Raw genomic sequence first — 22216 nt, 5'->3', positions numbered from 1 at the left:
AACGCTCCTTTGATCAACTGAAAGCCGCCCTGATTGAAGCGCCATTACTCGCTTATCCTGATTATGACAGACCTTTCCAAGTATACACTGACGCGAGCCATCGTGGACTAGGAGCAGTGTTGTCCCAGGTGCAAGAAGGAAAGGAAAGAGTCATCGCCTATGCCAGCAGGGGCCTGCGTAAGACCGAAAGGAACAGTGAAAATTATAGTACGTTTAAATTAGAGCTGCTTGCCCTTGTTTGGGCTATTACTGAGAAGTTTAAAAACTACTTAGCTGCCACCCCCTTTGTAATAGTCACGGATAATAATCCATTAGCTCATTTGTCCAACGCTCGACTGGGGGCACTCGAGCAAAGATGGGTGTCTCGTTTGGCAAATTTCCGTTACACGGTCACCTACAGACAGGGTCGATCCAACGGGAATGCAGATGCCCTGTCTAGATTGCCCACGACCGATCTGGTGGAAGAAGAGAAAGATCACACCGAAGATGTAGAAATCCCGCGCTTCCAACCATTAGGGCAAACGTGTCGAACAGCTATCTCGGAACCGCTTGTTGTCCAGTCCACCCTCAGGCCAGGGAGTCCTGAACTCAATCTGGCATGCGATTGGAAAGAAATTCAAAAGGCCAGCGCAGTATTAGTCCGATTGATGGACATTGTTCAACGGAAAAGACGGTTAAATAAGGCTCAGAGGGACAAGGCAGATCCAGAATTAGTACGATTGCTTCGACACCGGGATCGGATTCAGGTCAAGCAAGGACTAATAGTGCGAACCAGTCTGGATCCTGCCACTCATCAACCTATTACGCAGGTTATCGTACCCAGAGCACAGATTAACCTTGTCTTGGATGCCTACCACCATCAGTCAGGACACTTTGGAACTCTGAAAACCGAGGCTGTCCTTAGGAGGAGGTACTTCTGGGTCGGAATGAAAACAGACATTGAAAGATGGTGTCGTGATTGTGTGGTTTGTAGCTTAAAACGTCACCCGGATACCAGACAAAGAGATCCACTACATCCCATCGAAAGCCGCCGGCCACTAGAGACAGTGGCCTTGGACCACGTCAAACTTGAATCCAGTCAAAGCGGCTTCCAATATGCTCTCACTATTATTGACCACTTCAGTAATTTCCTAGTTGTCGTGCCAGCTCGGGATCTGACCGCCAAAACTACGGCTGACCTCTTTATGAGACACTTTGCCCGCCCATATGGATATCCCGAAAGAATCTTAACGGATCAAGGACCAGCCTTTGAATCCCAGTTGTTCCACGAACTTTGTTCCTTATACGGATGCAAGAAAATCCGAACGACGGCCTACCATCCGCAGGGGAATGGGTTATGTGAGAGGGCCAATCAGACCATTATAGGACTCTTACGGAGTTTGTCAGCGGAAAGACGAGCCAAGTGGCCAATCTTTCTACCCGAATTGGTATATTTATACAACAACACTGAACACTGCTCGACGGGGTTCACACCTTTTTACTTACTCTTCGGTCGACAGGGCAAGTTGCCTAAAGATTTAGAATTATATCCAGAACTACATGAGTCCGTTGATCTACAGACTGATTGGGTGCGGGAACACCAGCATCGGATAAAGTCAGCTCAGAAGATTGTGGGGTTAAGGATGGAAATGGTACATCAGCGTCAGGAAAAATATTACAATGCACACATCCGGCCTACCACTCTGAAGGTTGGAGATAAAGTGTGGAGGAAGAGACACCATCGGAACAGTAAGTTGGATGCTATGTGGGAGGATACCCCTTACACCATAGTCCGTGTTCCGTGTGATGGTCTGTACGCCTATCAAATTAAGAGGGAACAAGATGGACGAATCAGCACTGTAGCTAGGGACCAACTAAAGATCTGTTCTGCTGAAGTCTCTACCACACGGAAAGAGGGTGTTCCAGTAGGAGAAACAGGAAAATTGGTGGGATGTATCCCACTGGAGGATCCAGTTGAACTTCTAATGTTCATGAGTAGCTCAGCTTCGTCCCCTTGTATCGAGAATGTAGTCCTAGAGCCGACCGTAGTAAGGTCTATCGAGCTTAGAAGTGACTCCTCGATGGTCACTAGCCACTCAGAGAATAATTTACCTGCGGTGGAGGTCAGACGGTCAAAGCGCAGTACCAAAGGCGTTCTGCCCTTACGATATCAAGACTAACTGATCTGTCATGTAAGATGTATATACGAAGTCTTATTACAACCTAGTGAGAGTTATGTATACCTATCTGACTGTTTGATAATCAGGAAGATATTCGTAAATTTATACAATAGAGAATCAGTTCTGATCTGTCCCAATCTGGTTAGGTGAATTTATATGCGTGAGGACACGCATAATTCTAGGAGGGGTATATGTGATACCCTAAGGTATTAAATTCATTGGTACATTGTATAACATGTATATGATTTGTGAACCCTCACAGAGGGAAAACTTATTTCAGATGGGGATGCTCTCATGGAGAGAAGGTGTCAGTATATGTGTCTTCCCCTCATATAGGAGAGTGGGAATACCCCAAACAAATGGGACTGTAGGTAAAACAGGCAGGAGGGATAAACCCATATACTCAAGAAGGGGGATTCATATGGGAGTTGGTCAGGAGAGAGTCTGACTCGTGCAGGAGACAGTTGGTGAGGCTAATCCGGGCACCCAATGAAAAAAAAAGGATAAATAAGAGGCTCAAGAGGTTGTCAGTTGGTCGTCGTTGGAGAAGGAGGAGAGCGGGAGGCACGCTGCACCCGTGTACCCTGTGAATGGACATAAATTCCCCATGTACAGCCCTACCTATCGGTCTGCTGACGACTCCGGGGTCCGGTGTCTGAACGGGGCTCTGTTCAGGAGGTGATCCATAAGTGACTGCGGCAGGCGGGGTTGAGATATCCGTCTCTCCCTCAACTCTAAATAGAGGCGGCCCGACGGGTGTGACGCAGCGACTTAAAGCCCGTCCCGCGTTTGAAAGGAGGCGCTAGAGGCACAGATAGACGGAGGACACCCGCAGTGAGTACATCCGACAGCAGGAGCCTTTCTGTTAAAACTTACACTGTGACCTGCTAAAGAAGGAGGGCCGGGAGAGGCTAGTTAGTAAAAGACTTTGCCGCAGATACGCCTTCTGGGCGGCTGCATCCATCAGTCTGCCAACCCGATCACAGTAAGAGGGAGGCAGGAACATTCAGGGCGCAGCAGAGGGACAGAGAGGGGCGGATTCAGTCAATCCATATAAAGAAGGAGGTGGGCCAGCATAATTTGGATAGAAAGTATCCTCTAATGCAGGGGATATATCACAGAATCTCCAGCCTACACATAACCTGTCCTCCAGCAGCAAGTCAGATATTTACTGGATAAAAGCAGCAGACAGGATAGAAAGAGACAGAGTCGTCTTTAATATATTTGAAATAAAGTGGATGTAGTTAAAGAAAGAGGACTTCTCGATTAAAGAAAGAGATAGACTCACCTCTAGCATAAACTCTATATAACGGGCGCAGATACGGTACCAGTTTGTTCTCTTGTGTGCAAGCTTACCAGCCTCCTATATAGCTGCAAGAAAAACAAACAGATAGAAATTGTTAGCATCAACCCTCTGCCACCCTGATAAAGAAGATTGAGTACAATACAGACCAGCATTTATATAGGGGATACAAAAGTTAGATACCCCTGCACTGAGACAAAATATACTTCAACTTCTAGATATTACCACATTTTTGAACGCTTTCGAATTGCATCGTATAAGGGGTTATCGAACTGGAGGATAAGGCTTTGTTAACACCGGAATTGTATCAAATACCTATTTAGGATTTATCTTACTCAATACCAGAAAATTTGGATGTTATTCCATAACAGAAACTTCATGTGCACCAACGACATGGCCATTAGACATTGCGCAGCGTAGACATTTGTAAACAAGGTAACCACATTCGAGGTAGGGACTAAAAGGAAATAAGAGTATTCCTTCCCGGGGTCTGTATTATTACTGAATATTTTATTGTTTTCAGTATTTACCTGTAATTATATTCAATTGAGTAGGTTGAATTTAGTGAAAGTGCTGCATATCGTTTAAGAAAACATTTGAATCCCGCAGGTCAAAGAATGAACTACGTGGATTCTCAGTAGTGGATAAAATAAAATGCATAGAATGTTTATATAGCTACTTGTATAAATATATTGTTACCATTTAGAGTTATATAACTGGGGAAGGGTTAAAATCCCGAAGGGCTTCTTAGAAACCCAGTGAAGATTGTGAATAAAGTGAATTATTTATTGGAAATAAAAAGAAACTTAATCTTGTCTGGAGTACTTTGAGAATACTTACCCACTATTGAAGAAGCGGACAACTGTAAAGAAAACAAGGTACGACTACCAACTCCATTTATTAAGGAATAGCATATCGGAGATTACAAGCACATACAGCATTAGTATGTGCTATCTGCTCTCCTCTCAGTTGTTCTTCCTACATATCTATCAACAAACATGAACCAAGTGGGGTATAGCACACACCATAATTTGTACAAAAAACGTATCACCTACAGTGTCACACAATATGTGTATGAATCAGAAATAATAATCTAATGCTGCATTTCAATTTCACCTACAGTGTCACACAATATGTGTATGAGTTAGAAATAATAACGCTGCGGTTCACTTTTAGCTACAGTGTCACAGAATACGTGTATGAGTCAGAAATTGTAATCTAACACTACGGTTTATTTTCACCCACAAAGTTACAAATTCAATGCGTGTATGATTATACACTGCGGTCTAATCGAAAGTGTCACAGAAAAATAATAGTATAGTACACTGGGGTTTAGCACCCAAAAATATATTTTTTAAAAAAATGTTATATTATTTAGCTATAACTTGTGCAGAGAACCCCCAGATTGGCAGAGGATACCTTTATGTACAACAAAGCATAGACCACCTACAGTGTCACTCACAATACACGTATGATGTTAGTACACTGTACACTGATTATAAAGCAGCCCATTTATGGAGGAGAGAGTACCCACGAACACAGCAGCCCCAGCCACTTGATGGAACACAGCACCCCTGGAGGACACAGGTACCCCTCTAGCAACCCCAGTCCTTTTGATGGACAAAAACTAAGCATCCCTGGAGCACCTCCGGATGGACACCGCACGAAAGTGACTGATCACTAAAACCTCCACAGCTGGAGTAAAATGGCGTAATCGCGAGGGGGGGGGACTGGGGGGGGTGGCGCAAGAATCCAAATCCCACAAGAATCTGATAGCGGGTGGATGACATTGTGGCTCATTTTGGGATCCGAGTAAGGCGTGGGTCTCTCAGAGTACTGGACCTGCTCTGCTCTAATTTTAAATACTAGACAATAGAGATAAGCGGGTTCAGTTTCTGGAAAACCGAATCCACCAAAACTTTCTAATTTCGGCGAGATCCGAGTCCCGGCTCAGATCTCCACACCATTTTTGGAATTCAAAACGAGGTCAAACGTCATCCTCCCATCATTGGATTTTTTGCAGGACTTGGTAGATACATAAAAGGTGTTGTGGCCGTTTCCGTCTACTTCACGCTACCGTTAGCTGTGCTGTAATCTGCTGTATGGGCTGTGTGTATAAGAGGCGTGCTGCTATATACTGTGCTGTTTCCAGTTTCACAAGGGGCTGTATATAGTCACTGTGTATAGGGGGCACGCAGCTGTATATTGCGCTAGACTCTGCTATATACTGTGCAGAGCCCAGACTCACAAGGGGCTGTGTATAGTCAGTTACTGTGTATAACTGGCACATTGCTGTATGCTGCATGCTGCATTAGACTCTGTTGTATATACTGTTCTGTGTCCAGACTCACAGGGGGCTATGTCTAAAGTTACTGTGTATAGGGTGCATGCTGCTGTATGCTGTGCAAGACTCTGCTGTAAATTGCACTGTTTGCTGCACTTTGTTCACATGAATCTATAAGCTCTGTGATTCAATGCAGTTTGAACTGGGCTGCAAGTTCAAAAGAATAAATATAAAAATATAGATTTCTATTGTTTTGTTTGCACTGTTTGGTGCGCTATTGCACTGTGTTCACATGCATCTATAAGCCCCGTGACTCCATGCAGTTTCTACTGAGATGCAAGTTCAACAAATTAAAGGTATTTTTATTAATTAAACTAATGTTTGTACTGTCTGGTGCACTTTACCCTAGTGCACTTTGTGCTTAATTCAGACTTGATCGCAGCAGCAAATTTGTTCTCTGATGGGCAAAACCATGTGCATGGGGGAGGGGGGGGGCAAATATAACAACTGCAGAGAGAGTTAGATTTGGCTGGATTATTTTGTTTCTGTGCAGAGTAAATACTGGCTGCTTTATTTTTACAGTGCAATTTAGATTTCAGTTTGAACACACCCCACCCAAATCTAACTCTCTCTGCATATGTTTTGCACATGGTTTTGCCCATTAGAGAACAGATTTGCTGCTGCAATCAGGTCTGAATTAGACTCTTTGTTTAAAGCCCAGTGACTCCACACAGTTTGTATTGATCTGCAAGTTCAACAAATAAAAGTAAATTTTTTTTTATAAATCTATTGACTGTATTGTTTGGTGCACTTTGGGGGTCATTCCGACCCTTTCGCATGCTGCTATTTTTCACAGCGGTGTGAACGGGTCAGTTCTGTACATGCGTGGCAGCCGCAATGCGAAGGGGCATCATTGCCCAGTGACGGCCGTCACTTGGCAACGACAAGAAGAACGAAGAAAGCGATCGCTCCCGCAATCTCAAGCAGATTGACAGGAGGAAGGTGTGCCGGGGCGTCAACTGACCGTTTTCTGGGAGTGGTACGGCAAATTCAGGCGTGTCCAGGTGTTTGCAGGGCGAGTGTCTGACATCAATTCCGGGACCTGACAGGCTGAAGACATCGCAGCGGGTAAGTAACTCCAGAGCTACTCAGAAACTGCACAAAATGTTTTTGCATAGATTGGCTGCACAAGCGTTCGCAGCCTTGCGTTGCAAAAAAACCCTCCCCCATAGGCGGCGTCTAGATGATCGCACGGACAGCACGGATCGCTACGTGCAATCAACTCGGAATGACCCCCTTTACCCTGGTGAACTTTGTTCAAATTCCTGTGACCTCACATGGTGATCTGCAAATTGAATAGATAACGAACAGTTTACAGAAGAGCATCCAAATACTGTTGCAGCTGCTGCTGCTACCAGTCATTATGATGACACTAGACATTCAACGTGATCTACTAAATCTGATAGATGGTCTAACTCAGGGCATCTTAAATCAAGACAACAATATACAGTTGAAAAGAAAAAAACACATGTAATCATGGGAAAGTTTGGTGCAAAAAAAATTGGCAACATGTCATTCACCACACACTGTGGGAAGGAAAGGCTAAGGGCTTGGCTTTTATTTATGACTAATGTGCCTTTTTCCCTGTAGAAGGCCAAAAAAAATTGAACTCTTTAAGGCACAAGAACCAGCTGTGTGCTCAGAAACATCACAAATCCCTCAAGAGAGACTAAGTGTGTCTGCGGGTGCCATGTGTGAACCTGACCTTCCCAATACTGTACTCAAATAGGATGCTCCTTCCACCGTTTGTGCACCCACTGCAAAAATGGGGATGAGCAGCACAAGTCAACATCCTGACATATAAATTGCCGATGCTACTGTAGAAGTGCACCAGGATGAGGAGGATATTTGTGTAGTTGGTGCTAATAAGGATTTTGATGAAGAGGATGTTGATCATGATAATGTTGTTTCTGTAAATCAGGCACCAGTGGATACAGTTGTTGCCAGTGACGTGCGGTGGGGTGAAGCAGGTGAGGCAGAGCCTTTCCTGCCATACTTACGTTTAAACCAGAGTTTTGACTGAACAAAGTATATGAAAAATACTGATAATTTGTTTGAATTATCTTCTTTGCATTATTCTAATAATTTTTATAGCCCAAACTCTGGAGTAAAAAGTCTATGGCAGGTGAGGCAGTGCCTCACCTGTGTATCCTTTCCACACATCTCTAATCAAAACTCACCAGATTTCCAGGAGTTTATACTGCTGCACCTGTGTATAATGCCCAGATGTACCCTTTGGCTCATATATTGCATGTAAATCTGGCTCTGGGGTTAGCCAGTGCCTCCTGAGCCATTTAGCTCCCCGCACGTCCCTGGTTGTTGCCCATGGCATGACAAAGCCCATTGTTATGCCTGGGTAAAAGACAAAAAAATCCACCTCCTATGTGTGCAATTATTTCTACCCAAATCCGGACAACAACTGTCAAGCCATCTGTACCCTTTGTAAATCCATCATACTTAGAGGTAGGGACCTTAACCATCTAGGAGTCTCCACCCTGTTATGACACTTGTAATGCATTCATCAAAAGTTTTTGTCAAATTCAGAAACTTTGTTTAAAAATGTAACAACCAGTCCAGCGTCACCTAGCTCCCTTATCTCTGTTAGATCCAAGCACCTACAACTCCACCACAACACCCTAATCATCAACATCCTCAATCATGATCGGAAGTAATCCTGCATCCAATTTCATAAGCATGAGTGACTCCTCTCCAATATGGGATTCCTCAGAAGGATCCTTGAGTGCTACACCTTCTGCTGCTGCTGCTGCTGCTGCTGCTGCTGGGAGTGGATCTTCATTCTGGAAGGGGATCATGAAAACTTCTTGTAGTAGTTTAACAAAACAATTGACTGTTAAACAATCCTTTGCAAGGGGGATCAAACATGACAGCAGTCACCCAGTTGCACAGCGGATTACTGACACCATAACAACTATGCTGGTTTTAGATGTGCGTCCATTATCTGACATTAATGCAGTGGGTTTTAGACAGTTGATTGAGGTCCTTTGTACACGGTACCAAATACGATCTAGATTCCACGTCACTAGAAAGGTAATTTCCAGCCTGTACAAGGAAATTAAAATAAGCGTTATTATTGTCCTGCGAAATGCCGTTGTACCCAGTGTCCACTTAACCACAGATATGTGGACAAGCGGAACAGGGCATACTAAAGACTACATGACTGTCACAGCCCACTGGGTAAATATATTGCCTTCAGCAGCACCAACAGCAGAAGCAGCTCACAAATGCTAGCTCATTAAGAGGCATACCACTGACAACCTCTTTGAAAAACTCAGGGAAATCATTGCAAAATGGCTTACCCAGCTTAGACTCTCCTTGGGATTTGTAATTTCTGACAGTGCCACCAATATTGTGAGAGCATTAGATCTGGGTGAATTCCAACATGTCCCATGTTTTGCTCATACAATTAACTTGGTGGTATATATATATTTTTTTAAATGACAGGGTCATGCAGTAGATGTTGTCCGTGGCCCAGAATATTTCGGGACATTTTTGCCATTCTGCAAGTGCATGTAGATGATTGCAGCACTTGCAAAAACTGTTGAATTTGCTCTGCCATCGGCTGAAGCAAGAGGTAGTATTAAAGTGGAATTCAACTCTCTATATGCTTCAGGCTACACAACAACCTATGACATAGGCAGGGCCGAAACTAGGATTTTTGTCACCCGGGGCAAGGCAGTAAACAGATAACCAGATTATCAAAAATTTTAAAAAAGGGGATACTATTGGACAATGGCCCTCATTCCGAGTTGTTCGCTCGGTAATTGTCTTCGCATTGCAGCGATTTTCCACTAATTGCGCATGCGCAATGTTCGCACTGCGACTGTGCCAAGTAAATTTGCTAAGAAGTTTGGTATTTTACTCACGGCATTACAAGGTTTTTTCTTCGTTCTGGTGTTCGGAGTGTGATTGACAGGAAGTGGGTGTTTCTGGGCGGAAACTGGGCGTTTTATGGGAGTGTGTGAAAAAACGCTGCCGTTTCTGGGAAAAACGCGGGAGTGGCTGAAGAAACAGGGAAGTGTCTGGGCGAACGCTGGGTGTGTTTGTGACGTCAAACCAGGAACGACAAGCACTGAACTGATCGCACTGGAAGAGTAAGTCTCGAGCTACTCAGAAACTGCACAGAAAAATCTTTTCACAATATTGCGAATACTTCGTTCGCAATTCTGCTAAGCTAAGATACACTCCCAGAGGGCGGCGGCTTAGCGTGTGTACTGCTGCGAAAAGCGGCTAGCGAGCGAACAACTCGGAATGAGGGCCAATATTCCCCTATGTGCCCCAAATGCCCTAAGCATCACATGACCCCCAGCAGCCTGTTCCACTATATGCCCCCCCGTGTGTCTCTATATCACTGCACTATATCATAATACTTAATCACTATACTACATGCCCCTTTACACTGCACTACATACCCTATATGCTGCACTACAACACCACACTACGGGGGTAATTCAGACCTGATCGCTGGGTAGAGATTTTTGCAGCCCTGTGATTGGATAGTCGCTGCCTACAGGGGGAGTGTATTTTAGCTGTGCAAGTGTGCGAAAGCATGTGTAGCAGAGCTACACAAAATCATTTTGTGTAGTCTTACTTAGACTTACTTAGCCGCTGCAATTATTTTTGCCTGTCTGGGACCGGATTTGACGTCAGACACCCTCCCTTCCAATGCTTGGACACGTCTGCATTTTTCCAGACACTCCTTGAAAATGGTCAGTTGCCACCCACAAACTCCCTCTTCCTGTCAATCTTCTTGCAATCGCCGGTGCATTTGGAATTTTTGCACCATCCCGGCGCTGACTGGTGATCCCCATTGCTGCAGTCTGTCGCACCTGCACATTACGGTGCATACACATGCACAGTTCAGATCTGATCGCAGGCTGTGAGAAAATGCAGCCTAGTGATCAGGTCTGAATTACCCCCTACATCCCCTTAAATGCTACACCACATCAGTGCACTACACTGCATACCCTATATGGTACACTACATCACTACACTACATCCCCCTATAAGCTGCACCAAATCCCCCTATCTGGGAGGCAAAATAGAGGTTGATACTGCCCTTAGGGGCAAGTGCATCCCCCCCCCCCAGTTGCGGCTCTGACTTAGGGAAAGGAGGGGGAATGCACCCTAGCACAGTGGAGAATACTTTCTGTGTGGTGCAAGGTTCTCAAACCCTTTGAAGTTGCCACATGGGAAGTTAGTTCAGACGCTGCCAGCTTGAGTCAAGTAATTCTCTAATTATACTCTTGGAAAAGCAGCTGGAGAAACTGAAGGAGGAGCTCTAATAAAGAAATTCCACTAAGTATGTAAGACTTGTAGATCAAGCCCTTTAATTGCTTCACCATGATCCAAGGGTCAGCATTCTCTTGAAATCAGATCCTCATATTTGGTGACCATACTTGCTCCTAAGTTTAAGTCGTAAAGTGGAGGTCATTCAGACCCGATCGCATGCTAGCTTTTTTTGCAGTGTGATCAGGTCTGAACTGCGCATGCATATGCTCCGCAATGCGCAGGCTCTTCGGCCGCCTGCGACGGGGATCACCGGACAGCAAAGAATTTAATGAAGAAAGTGATCACACCGGCGATTGCAAGAAGATTGACAGGAAGAGGTCGTTTGTGGGTGTCAACTGACCGGTTCTAGGGAGTGTCTGGAAAAACACAGGTGTGCCCAGCCGTTTGGAGGGAGTATTCCTGATGTCAGCTCCTGGCCAGATCATCGCAGCAGCTGTGTAAGTCCTGAGCTGTGCAGCGACTGCACAAACTTTTGTTTGTGCAACTCTCTGCACAAGCATTCGCACCCCTGCACATCAACTACCCCCTCCCCCTGTAGGCGGCATCTACCAGATTGCAGCACTGCAAAAAAATGCCTGCGTGTGATCAGGTCTGAATAACCCCCATTGTGTCTTTTTTTTCCAATGGACACAAATCTGCGAGATGCAAAGAGCTGTTGGTGTGAAAATTGTCAGTTCAAGTGGAACATGACACAGCAACATCTTCTACTTCAGTTTATCCGGCAATTGTAGCTGCCAGAAAAAAACAAAATTTTCCTAATAGACCCGCTGGTAGTGATGCAGATCAATCAGCAAAAACTTTTGACATCTTTTCCGGACTGAAGGAACTGCCTACAATTACTGACTTGTCTACTGTCATTGCCTATGATATGGTCACCATTTAAAGAATGTTGGATGATTATTTCAGTGGCAGCATCCAAATAGTCATGTCAGACGGTCCGCTTCAATATTGGTAACTAAAAAAAACAATTTGGATGCCCTTGCACAAGTTTGTACTCAGAAAGAGTTTACAGCGCAGCCGGGAGCCTTGTCAGTGATCGGTGTAGGAGTTTCTTCCCCAAAATGTGGTAAAAAGATGATGTTCATCAAAATGAATTACAAATTCCACAAGGAAGACCTTTACCGGCAATTACATTAAAAAAAACAAAAAAACAGAGAGACCTGTAATGGTGGATTCCAGTGGGGACGAATTAATAGTGTGTGAAGAGGATGTACACACTGATGGGGGTGAGGAATCAGATACTGATGATGACATCTTGCCTATGTAGAGCCAGTTTGTGAACTGCCCAATGCCAGCTTGTTTTGTGGGGGCACAAGCAAACCAATCATTTCAGCCACAAGTGGCAGTCCCTGTCGCTGAAATGATTGGTTTGTTAAACTGTGCATGTCCTGTTTAATATATACAACATAAGGGTGAGTGGGAGGGCCCAAGGACTATTCCATCTTGCACCTCTTTTCTTTACATTATGTGCTGATTGGAGCATTGCTAACTGTTTCCGCTACCTTGGTGCAACCTTTTGGCCTAACTGGATGAAAACAATATTGTGAGCTGTGAGGTGGTCAAATTTGACTGGAAATGAGTAGAAATTAATATTATTGAGGTCAATAATACTGTAGTAATAAAAACAGGACCAAATTCTGTGATTTTAGCTGGGGGGTTTTAGCTGATTTAAAAAAAAAATACACATCCAAAATCGCAAGGGTGGTTTTGGCAAAACCAAATATAGATCCAAAACACAAAAACCATACAGATCCAATACGAAAACCCATGATTTCATCTGGCGCACATCCCTATGATATACTCATGTAATTGTTCAGTACTTGACAAAACACTTTTACCGTATCAGTGATATAATATAGTAGTGACAATTACATTGTACCGTAATTCCACAAGCCCAATGCCAACACCACTATAAGCTACCACTTTAGTGTATTCATAGTGGAGAATCCTCTTTGATAGGTCTGCAGGGCTAAGAGCACATTCTAAGACAGCACAGTCAGTACATTTTACTCTATCATTCTGTGATGTGGACCAGCCTCCATTGCACACCACTGCCGTCTTCCACCATAGTGTCTGCCAATTAGTATTGTCACAACAACAATATAAGGTGGGGTAATTGTAATCAGCTGTTTAGATCAAGGTTATAGTGCTGAAATGTGGTGCCACCTGTGATTGCGCAGAGGACTTTATCTGGTGATGATTAATAAATCTTACATAATCCTTGCCACACACACAGCCTCTAAACAACTAGGACAGTCATGAAATGTGCCATACACAAATTGTGTGTCACAGATCTTGCCTGGTTCCCTAGGCTCCCTGCTCCTTGTACACACTCCCCCAGGTACTACCAACCCCTCCACTTCTTAGCTTACATGGAGAAGGTGGAAGTGGCATCTTCTGTTGCATTGACAAGCTTGAAATATGGCGGTGGACTGTAAACATCATAGCCCAGTTCCATACTCTTAATCCAGCACATCAACGACCTGGAGAAGTAGCAGATAACTGTTTTTTCATGTAAACAACCGGGGAAGAGGCAGGGAATATAAAAACACTGAAAGATTGATGTTACATTTAATGGAGTTAGTGAGCTACACCCCTTTTTGGTAGTTTATTAATTGGAGATACTAGCTGCACATCTCCTAGAGCATAGGTTCTCAAACTCGGTCCTCAGGACCCCACACAGTGCATGTTTTGCAGGTCTCCACACAGAATCACAAGTGAAATAAATAACTACACCTGCGGACCTTTTAAAATGTGTCAGTGAGTAATTAAAACACCTGTGCACCTACTGGGTTACCTGCAAAACATGCACTGTGTGGGGTCCTGAGGACCGAGTTTGAGAACCTGTGTCCTAGAGTAAACACTTTGCATATACTAATGCTCACTGTTGGAGTACAATAGGTGTATAACTCCTATGTCTGCAGTACCCAGGAGGCTTACATCACATGCTCATATAATTATTCTTAGTTTTACTAACCCCATAATAAAATATTGAATAGAGAGGATTTTCTGTGATATCCCATTAGCTTAATAATCCCCTGAAAAACCCTTGATAAGCAGAGCAACCTTTCCCTATGGGAGCCATGATTTGACTTCTCAGAAGCCTGTCACTGTAATGGGATACAACTGTAACCTGAAAGAATACAGCTCAAATGGTTTGAATGACATAGTGACATAGTATGTGATTTCTTTCATTTGACACATTGTCTTTTTTTACCTTTAAAATCCATGTCATTTATTGTGTGCTTAAACAGAATATTCCCACTGAAGAGACTCATTCTCTTAGGGTATTAATCACAATCAGAAGTATAACTGGACATGATCTATTTATTATCATTTATTTATTAGGAGCCACACAGTGTATGCAACATAGGCTAGATAAGAAAACAAATAACACAGCATAAATACAGTTTACCATGACATAAGTACTGTTCATAGCAAGAAAATACTGACAGGGAAGGACGATGACAGAGAAATTGTAGAGCAATTTACTATGGCAGTAGGCAGCAGTGAGTCGCAATGGGAGCAACAGCTCTAAATGATCCAATACTAGAGATGAGCGGGTTCGGTTTTACTCGGTTTTACTCAGATTTACTCGGTTCTCAAAACGGCATCTTATTGGCTCACGGACGTCATGTGTTTTGGATAGCCAATAAGAAACATCCGGATAAAACCGAACTGGCGTTAATTCTGGCGTTACATTCGAACCCGCTCATCTCTATCCAATACCCATTATATGTGCATGCAAACTGTATCAGAGTTACTGATGGGAACAAGGAGACAGAGGAGAGCCACTGGTGTGGTAGTACAAGAGGGAAGAGGAAGGCGTGAACAGTGGAATGATGATAAAGTAGAGAAATGGAGGAAATGACTGAGTGAGGAGGTAGGTAGACTCTAGTAAAAAGTGATGTGTTTAAGGAGCATTTAAAGCTGGGAAACACTGGTAGAATGTCTGACTGGGTGTGGGAGTGAGTTCTAGAGGAGAGGAGCACTGTGGGTGAAATCTTTGTAGACGGGTGTATGAGTAAATGACCAGAATTGAGATGAAGCATTGATTAAAATGGGAGCAGAGGGGACAGGAGGAAGTGTGGACAGAGCTAAGGATGGAGATGTATAGGGGTGAGGTTATAGATGAAGTGTTATTTTCGTTCTGACACACTGTGCTTTCCGGTGCCTAGATCACCATAACATAAAAATAGCATTGTTAAGTATCACTTGGAATTTTACTTACTACCTTGACATAAACTATTGTTCTAACTAATATAATACATCATTTATTGTGAGACTATTGCTAAAAGTATAGTATTGTTGCCCTAATATTATTTTGCATCCTTACAGGATTAGCTAAACCCATGGGGCTTGTGGAAGGACCTGGAGGGCTTGGACAAGGTGGGATGGCTGCTACATTGAGGGATGACAGCCATGAATCAGAAACCAAATATGAAGAATATGGTTATAATGCCCAACTTAGTGATAGAATCTCTCTGGACAGATCGATTCCAGACTACAGACCCAAAAAGTAAGTGATTATGTAATACAGATTTAAGGTTTTGTGTGTACAGTAGGTTCTTCTTACAAGTATTATCTGTAAAAGTGTTACATTTTTCCCAAGTATAGTTGCAGTATGATAGTTTTTAGTAATCACATTTTCTTTATGTTCTGTCTATCCACCGCTCATTTAGTGGAACAGTCTGTAGACCACAGAACCATCAAGTGAAATCATCAAATATAAAAAAATGAAGTTAAAAAGAAAAGTAGTTTAACAAAGCATTTTAAAATACTGATAATAACCTGTGCTTAGACACATGATTAGAAAAACCATTAAATGTGAGCGCTTCCTAGATTTAGAGTGTCCAGTACATACAGTATTTTAGAATGAATGGTAACAAAAGCAGCAACTCATCAAATGAGATTTGTTTGTATTAGTGAATAACCTCAGGGCAGATACTGTGATTGAGCTGCCATAACATTTTTCCTGCATCCAACATCCTTACGACAGTCCTTATTCTGTTATACAGTTGCAGGTATACTGTAACTGCATAGGGTGTGGACAACACAGGTCCAGAAGATAAGGGGGGACACAGAAATGCTAGGGCAAAATATGTTACAATATGCAGTTACAGTAAGTTAAGCTGCTGTGAAATCACTGGTTTAATCTTTGCGTAACCAGTGAATTTCTGAAGCATAAGTGAGTAATTATTCATTTTCACTAGTCCATTTTAAAAAATATTGTAACAAATTATTTATCTCTGACTGTAAAAATGGAAACTGCTTTAGCTGTTTTAGCTGAAACAATGCTTTTTATGTTGAAGTTTTAAATGTACAGTTCTAAACAATATATGTTTCTCAAAACTCTGTCACCCTTTAAGATAATGGAAAATTTCACAAAGTTCTTGTCATTTTTGAATGACTGCAACTATACTGTACACTGTATACATTTTAAATAATAAAAACACCACTTTTGTAAATTTGGTTCTATTTTACTCCCCAAAAAGCAACAAAACAAAAAAGTTACAGTTTAGCTAAGAGATCATTTGCTTGTGTATATTTAATGCACATTGCAAACAGTACAGTTAGGTGTTATAGGAAACATAAATACTTATTATTTTAAATGCAAATTATGTTGGGTTTTTCCACTCACAGCATTGTAACAGTCAAAATTTGACACTTACGAAAATACTCACAATGCTTTAACTATATACATTTAGCATTCACACCTTCCTCACACATATTTCTAACATTATAATTTAGAGTAAGTATCTAGTTTAATGAATATTGTAACAGGCTCTAATATGTGGCACTTTTTAAAATCTGCTAATTAATACAAGATGATAAATAGATTTTTCAAGGTTATTGAACATATTCCTCAATTAGAATATTTTTTTCATTGTCATTGAATGTATTATCACTTTCCATGTTAAAGAATACATTACTGATACGGTAACCCAGTAACATCTTTTTGTCTGTAGCTGGGAATGATTCTTTACTGATATGCTAATGCATGATCCCTTGCTTCTAAATAAACAGTTATCTGACATCACCACACAACTATTTTCAATGCTTCTGACATCATAAAACACCTATATTCTTATTTTCTAGATTTTAGACATAGCTAAGCAGAGATGTCATACTGGGAGTCAGTCCTCCTAATGACAAGCTGTTACATGTTTTGCCTCTACACTTTTAAATAAACTGTGGCAGCAGCTATTTAGGTGTCTGAGCAGAGCTGCAGTATATGGGTTATGCAGTGCTTAAGTGAACTGGGCTCAGTGCACCTGTTTGTTATCTTTCCTATCTCCTGTTTGTCCATGTATCCCTTGTTTTGAAATGGCTGGATATAAATAAATAAAGAAAATCCCTGTAGCTAGACCAATCATCACAATGCTCACAGCAGCACATCAAGCTAAGTGTTTGATATCTTATAGTAGGCAGTAAACCATTTATTTGTATGAGAGTAAACAAGGTGTGGGTTCATGATGACATGATAGGAGGAAGGGAATGGAAGAAAGCTACAGACAATGGAATGAACAATGTTACTGGCAGAACTATACCCTATCTAGGGTGGTCAGGCCATCAACATTATGGCCCTCATGGGGGGGCTTTATGGCTTTATTTCCTTCAGATTTTTTTTACATTTGATTATTTTTAGCCCGGGGAAACCAATTGGCCATGTGTAGTGGTCTTCCCCAATACTGGTCTAATTCCTGGAGGATGGACCATCCTATATTCACTTTATATTCACATACTTTATTATTCTGTATGTGCTTCAGATCGGCCCTGGGTTGATTGGTCACCTAGCTCCCTGCCAATGGGAAGTGTGTGCACCCCATGGTTTTATAAGCAATGGGTAGCATACTGCTGGTCCATTGCCTTTATAGTGCAGGGATGGAACAAGCACTGCCATGTGGCCTCACATATGCTGAGTTTCTCCAACCAGGGCTCAGCACACACTTTTCTGATTCTCAGCCTCAAATATGTGAGGCTGAATGATTTGGGAATTCTGTTTATTATAAGGAAAGCAGAGGAGGAAGGATGAAGAGGGGAAAGATAGAGGAGAAAATAGATGGACAAAGGAAGTGAAAGAAGAAAGAAGAGGAGGGTTTGTTCATTGACTGTTGTAGATGGGTGAGGTCTACCTACTGATTCATTATAATTAAGGGAAGAGGGGCTGATGACCTGTGTTTGAAGCAGAGAAAATGTGTCTGGCATCAGGCAGGCAAGTAGTGTGTGGTCTCTGAATTGTATAGTTATCACTATAATGTTTTACAGTGTATGTGTTATATATCAGGCAAGTGGATGCTCTCTGTGTTGTATAATATTTAAAAAGATGCTCTCTGTGTTATAAGTCACTAGGATATTGTCTGTATTGTATTGAAGTTACTAGATTGCTCTGTATTATATAGTGCTATGATGCTCCTTGGATGGTCATTGTATATATGTCCCTAGAGTACTCTCTGTATTGTATTGTATTGTATTGTATTATGTGGTGGTCATTAGGATGCTCTTTGTATTGCATATTGCTCTCTAGGGTGCTCTCTTTAATGCACTGAATATTATCACTAGTACTAGTAGGTGAATCATTATGTAATACAGTATAATATATGCTCTGTCTGGCACATTTATGGGAGTATTGTTATTTAATTTAAAATACTAATGCTTGAAAATAACCCTATTTATATTTAACCACTTTGCTGAGGCCATTACTTTATGTTTGTGCTCAATGTCATACAGAAAGCCCAACAACGGTTATATTTTCTTAGAAAAATGCGTTTGGCAGGAATATCTGAGCCAATTTTAGTTAACTTTTATTCTTGTATTATTGAAAGTGTGCTTACGTACGATATTTCCGTTTGGTATGGAAACTGTAAGGTAGCAGAGCGTAAATCGCTTGACAGAATTGTTAAAACTGCCGGAAGAATAGTTGGCTTATCATTGCCAAATATCCAGTCCATTTATGAAAAGAGGCTTCTTAAGAAGGCCAGGAGTATATTGAATGACGAAACCCACCCCAATTATGGGGTATTTATCCTGCTTCCTTCTAATTTACGCTATAGATCTTTGTTGTGTAAGACCAGTCGGTTGAAACAAAGTTTTTTCCCTAAGGCAATCAATATGCTTAATGGTTTAGGGAGTAGATAGGAGTGTAGTACCTGCTTATGTGTCTATTTGTGTTCCTACGGCTTTTAAAAATATTTTACAAATATTTGATGGTGTTTTAATGGTATTGTATTTGTGATATCTGTTTCATTCATACGGAAATTTCATTGTTTGTTCATATGTGAATATTTAATGATAATAAATTCAAATTCAATTCAATTACATTCCAAACTCAATGTCACTGAATTTTTATTATTTTTATAATATATATATAAATTATAGCTTGTTTTTCATAACACTTTATATTTTCAGAACATATCATGAGTCTTTTTGCACATTCTAACATGTTAAACAAAATGTAACTAGAATGGGTAAAAATTTATTTTGTGGTTCCTGTTTGGTTAATAATCAACCCAAAATAGCAAAAAACAAGATTGTTTGTATAGGATTTGACAACAAAATCTGCACTTTAAATAAAATTGCATTTTTTATTCTGATATTCAATTTAAATGCTTACTATGTGTCATAAAAATATGGTAGCCCAGCAAGGCCTACCATTTCCCAAACTAGAGAACCTACCCAGGGACATTTTAAGAGAAAAGGGGGCCACTCTGTGTGGGCCCCCTCCTCTCTGCAGTGGTGCCCACCACCATGTTCCTGGAAACTAATATCCAGTGCCCATGCATGGGACTCCTAAAACATAGTCCCCTGTGCATGCACAAATCACCAGGAAAAAGCCACTGTGCCAATTTTTGAGTGACTTTTCCTACAGCAGCAGCGCCAACATGGGACTCCGGAGAGGTAAGTGATTAAGCATGGGTGCAGGGTGTGTGGACTTGCCCACATGGACCCAGGTGCCCTTTGCACTGCACACCCTGCACCTATGAAAGGTACACCTATGAACCTACTGTATTTAATGGGGACCACTTTATTTTATTTGACTCAACAATTGGGAAGATCTAGACTTTAGATCCCCCCCCCCCCCCCCCCCCCCCGATCTGGGAACATTTTTATTACTTGTATTTCAGTCATTGGCAGATGTTATCCAGAGTGAACTACTAAGGGTTCTCATTGTTTGAAAGAGGAGACTTTCCTCTTTTAAACAAGGATAACCTCCGTATGTATGGGCCAGTATGGTGGATATAGGGCACAATGTACCCTCCCCCTACTATGATAACTATATTTTCAAGGTGATCACCAGAGAATTAATTCTAAAGGGTACATAATTGTGATATGTAGGTGTCCCTATCTTCACATGTGTAATTATGGGCGTGATACAGCATGGAGTGCCCTCCTGTCCACATATGGAAAATGTATATTTTCCATAATGCAGTGTAATATGGTTGGTGATCACAAGTGAGTAAAAACTTACTACTAGGCACAGCATAATTTGAAAGAGGGGACTCCTCTTTTTAATCATTGTGGGGGTTTACCGTATGCTCTACCACCCATATACTGAACACTTACTTACATTAGGGTAACTTGTCTGGTGAATCATAGGTGACCACCAGACAGTAAGTACTAGGGGATCCATAATTTAAAGGAGATGACCTCTTTCTAAAATGGATGCCCCTTAATTATTTGAAGCCAGGTTGGGGAGGTTTTTACCCCATCCCTGATCTGTAGTGCAGGGTGTTTTGTTTGGTGACCACTCTAATCAACAAAATAAAGGCACTGTTTTTGGGGAGGCCCTCTTTCAAACAAGGGTTGCCATATTTCTAGGTGTACAGGTTAGGGAGACAGAGGGACTTAAAGTCCCTACCCCATATTTTTAATTATTGTTTTTTTACAAAATGAGATCATGCTGATGGCACCTCATGTTCCATATTGGCAGCTGTCCTAACAACAGATTTGGGACCGGTAAACCGGTAAAAACTTTTCAGCTTCTTATTGTGGAGGAAACGTGGGTCTCGACCTTTACAGTATGGTTGTATATCTGGAGGATGAGCCCAACTTGTCCTCGCAGTAGAGCAGTTAAAGGTATATGTTTACTATATTTTTAAATTACCCCCACCTGTAAAAAGAGTTTTAGAGGGCATTGGGAGGGGAGAACCTGTATACATTGGTTAATGGCATGCTCAGCACAATTGCAATCTAAAGTCTTTTGTAAGTAGAAGCAATATGACACTTTTTAGTTTATAATGCAAGGAGAAATTTAGAACCAACCAAAGATTGGCAGAGGATGTCACCACAGCAAGAATTATGCATCTTATGGTGACCCACCTACCCGTAACAGCAAGGACTTCCCCGACTCCACTACTATAATTTCAATACTACTTCTGTGAACTCTCTGCTTCTGGATTGAGTTGCACCTCTCTCATAACCTGCTGACTCTGGTTCAAGCTTGCTCAGCCTAACTAGTACATTGCTTTGGCCACATATGTGTCCTCGTACATCTAGCCTCAATATGTCATGCAGCGTAAGATGCTTGGTCCTGTCCTGTGCAACTGTGCTAGCATTGGGCGTCTTTTTTTTTTTTCCCCAAAAAAATGCGTCTTAGACTCAACACGACCAGGAAGCACCAGGAGACAGTGCTGATTAATTTGATATATGACACTTGTATATTGTGTGTAACCGAGCAGAACAGAAATTGTATTGGAAAAAAAGCTGCGGCTGTTACATTGAAGTACTTTGTTTACAGATTCAGAGACTCAGTCGAACACAGTTATACAAATTTCACATATCAAATTAACCAGCAAAGTCTGATGTGTTTTAGCTGCATCACATTATGACTAACACGTATTTTCGACATAAAAAAAAGCAAAGAGGCGGCAGACGCTAGTAGAGTCTCACCTGACCTGGCTTGCCAAGAAGGACAGTTTGACACGACTGCAGCAATGATGTATGAAGACACTTCTGTACATGTATGTTACATTCACTTACTGTGTCAGGCTCAGTCTAGAATTTCTTTGACTTCACCTACTATGTTACATTGACCTTGCTAACCAGCATTTTGGTTTGCCGTCCCCACCTTCTTTAGTGTTGGTCTGACCTACAGTTCAT

General features: G+C 41.9%; 1 protein-coding gene across 2 annotated transcripts in view; it reads left to right on the top strand.

Moving 5' to 3' along the window:
• Positions 1–22216, top strand: part of GALNT9 (polypeptide N-acetylgalactosaminyltransferase 9) — a 384878-nt gene that overhangs the window by 63826 nt on the left and 298836 nt on the right. For both annotated transcript variants that reach the window (XM_063964678.1, XM_063964679.1), the window contains exon 2: positions 15455–15635. In XM_063964678.1, the coding sequence (XP_063820748.1) occupies positions 15455–15635 (181 nt within the window). The remainder of the gene's footprint in view (positions 1–15454; positions 15636–22216) is intronic.

Source organism: Pseudophryne corroboree, chromosome 1, assembly GCF_028390025.1.
Source record: "Pseudophryne corroboree isolate aPseCor3 chromosome 1, aPseCor3.hap2, whole genome shotgun sequence".
Classification (NCBI taxonomy): Eukaryota; Metazoa; Chordata; class Amphibia; order Anura; family Myobatrachidae; genus Pseudophryne; species Pseudophryne corroboree.
Note: the sequence above shows the minus strand (reverse complement) of the source record. Positions and strands in the feature narration are given on the sequence as shown.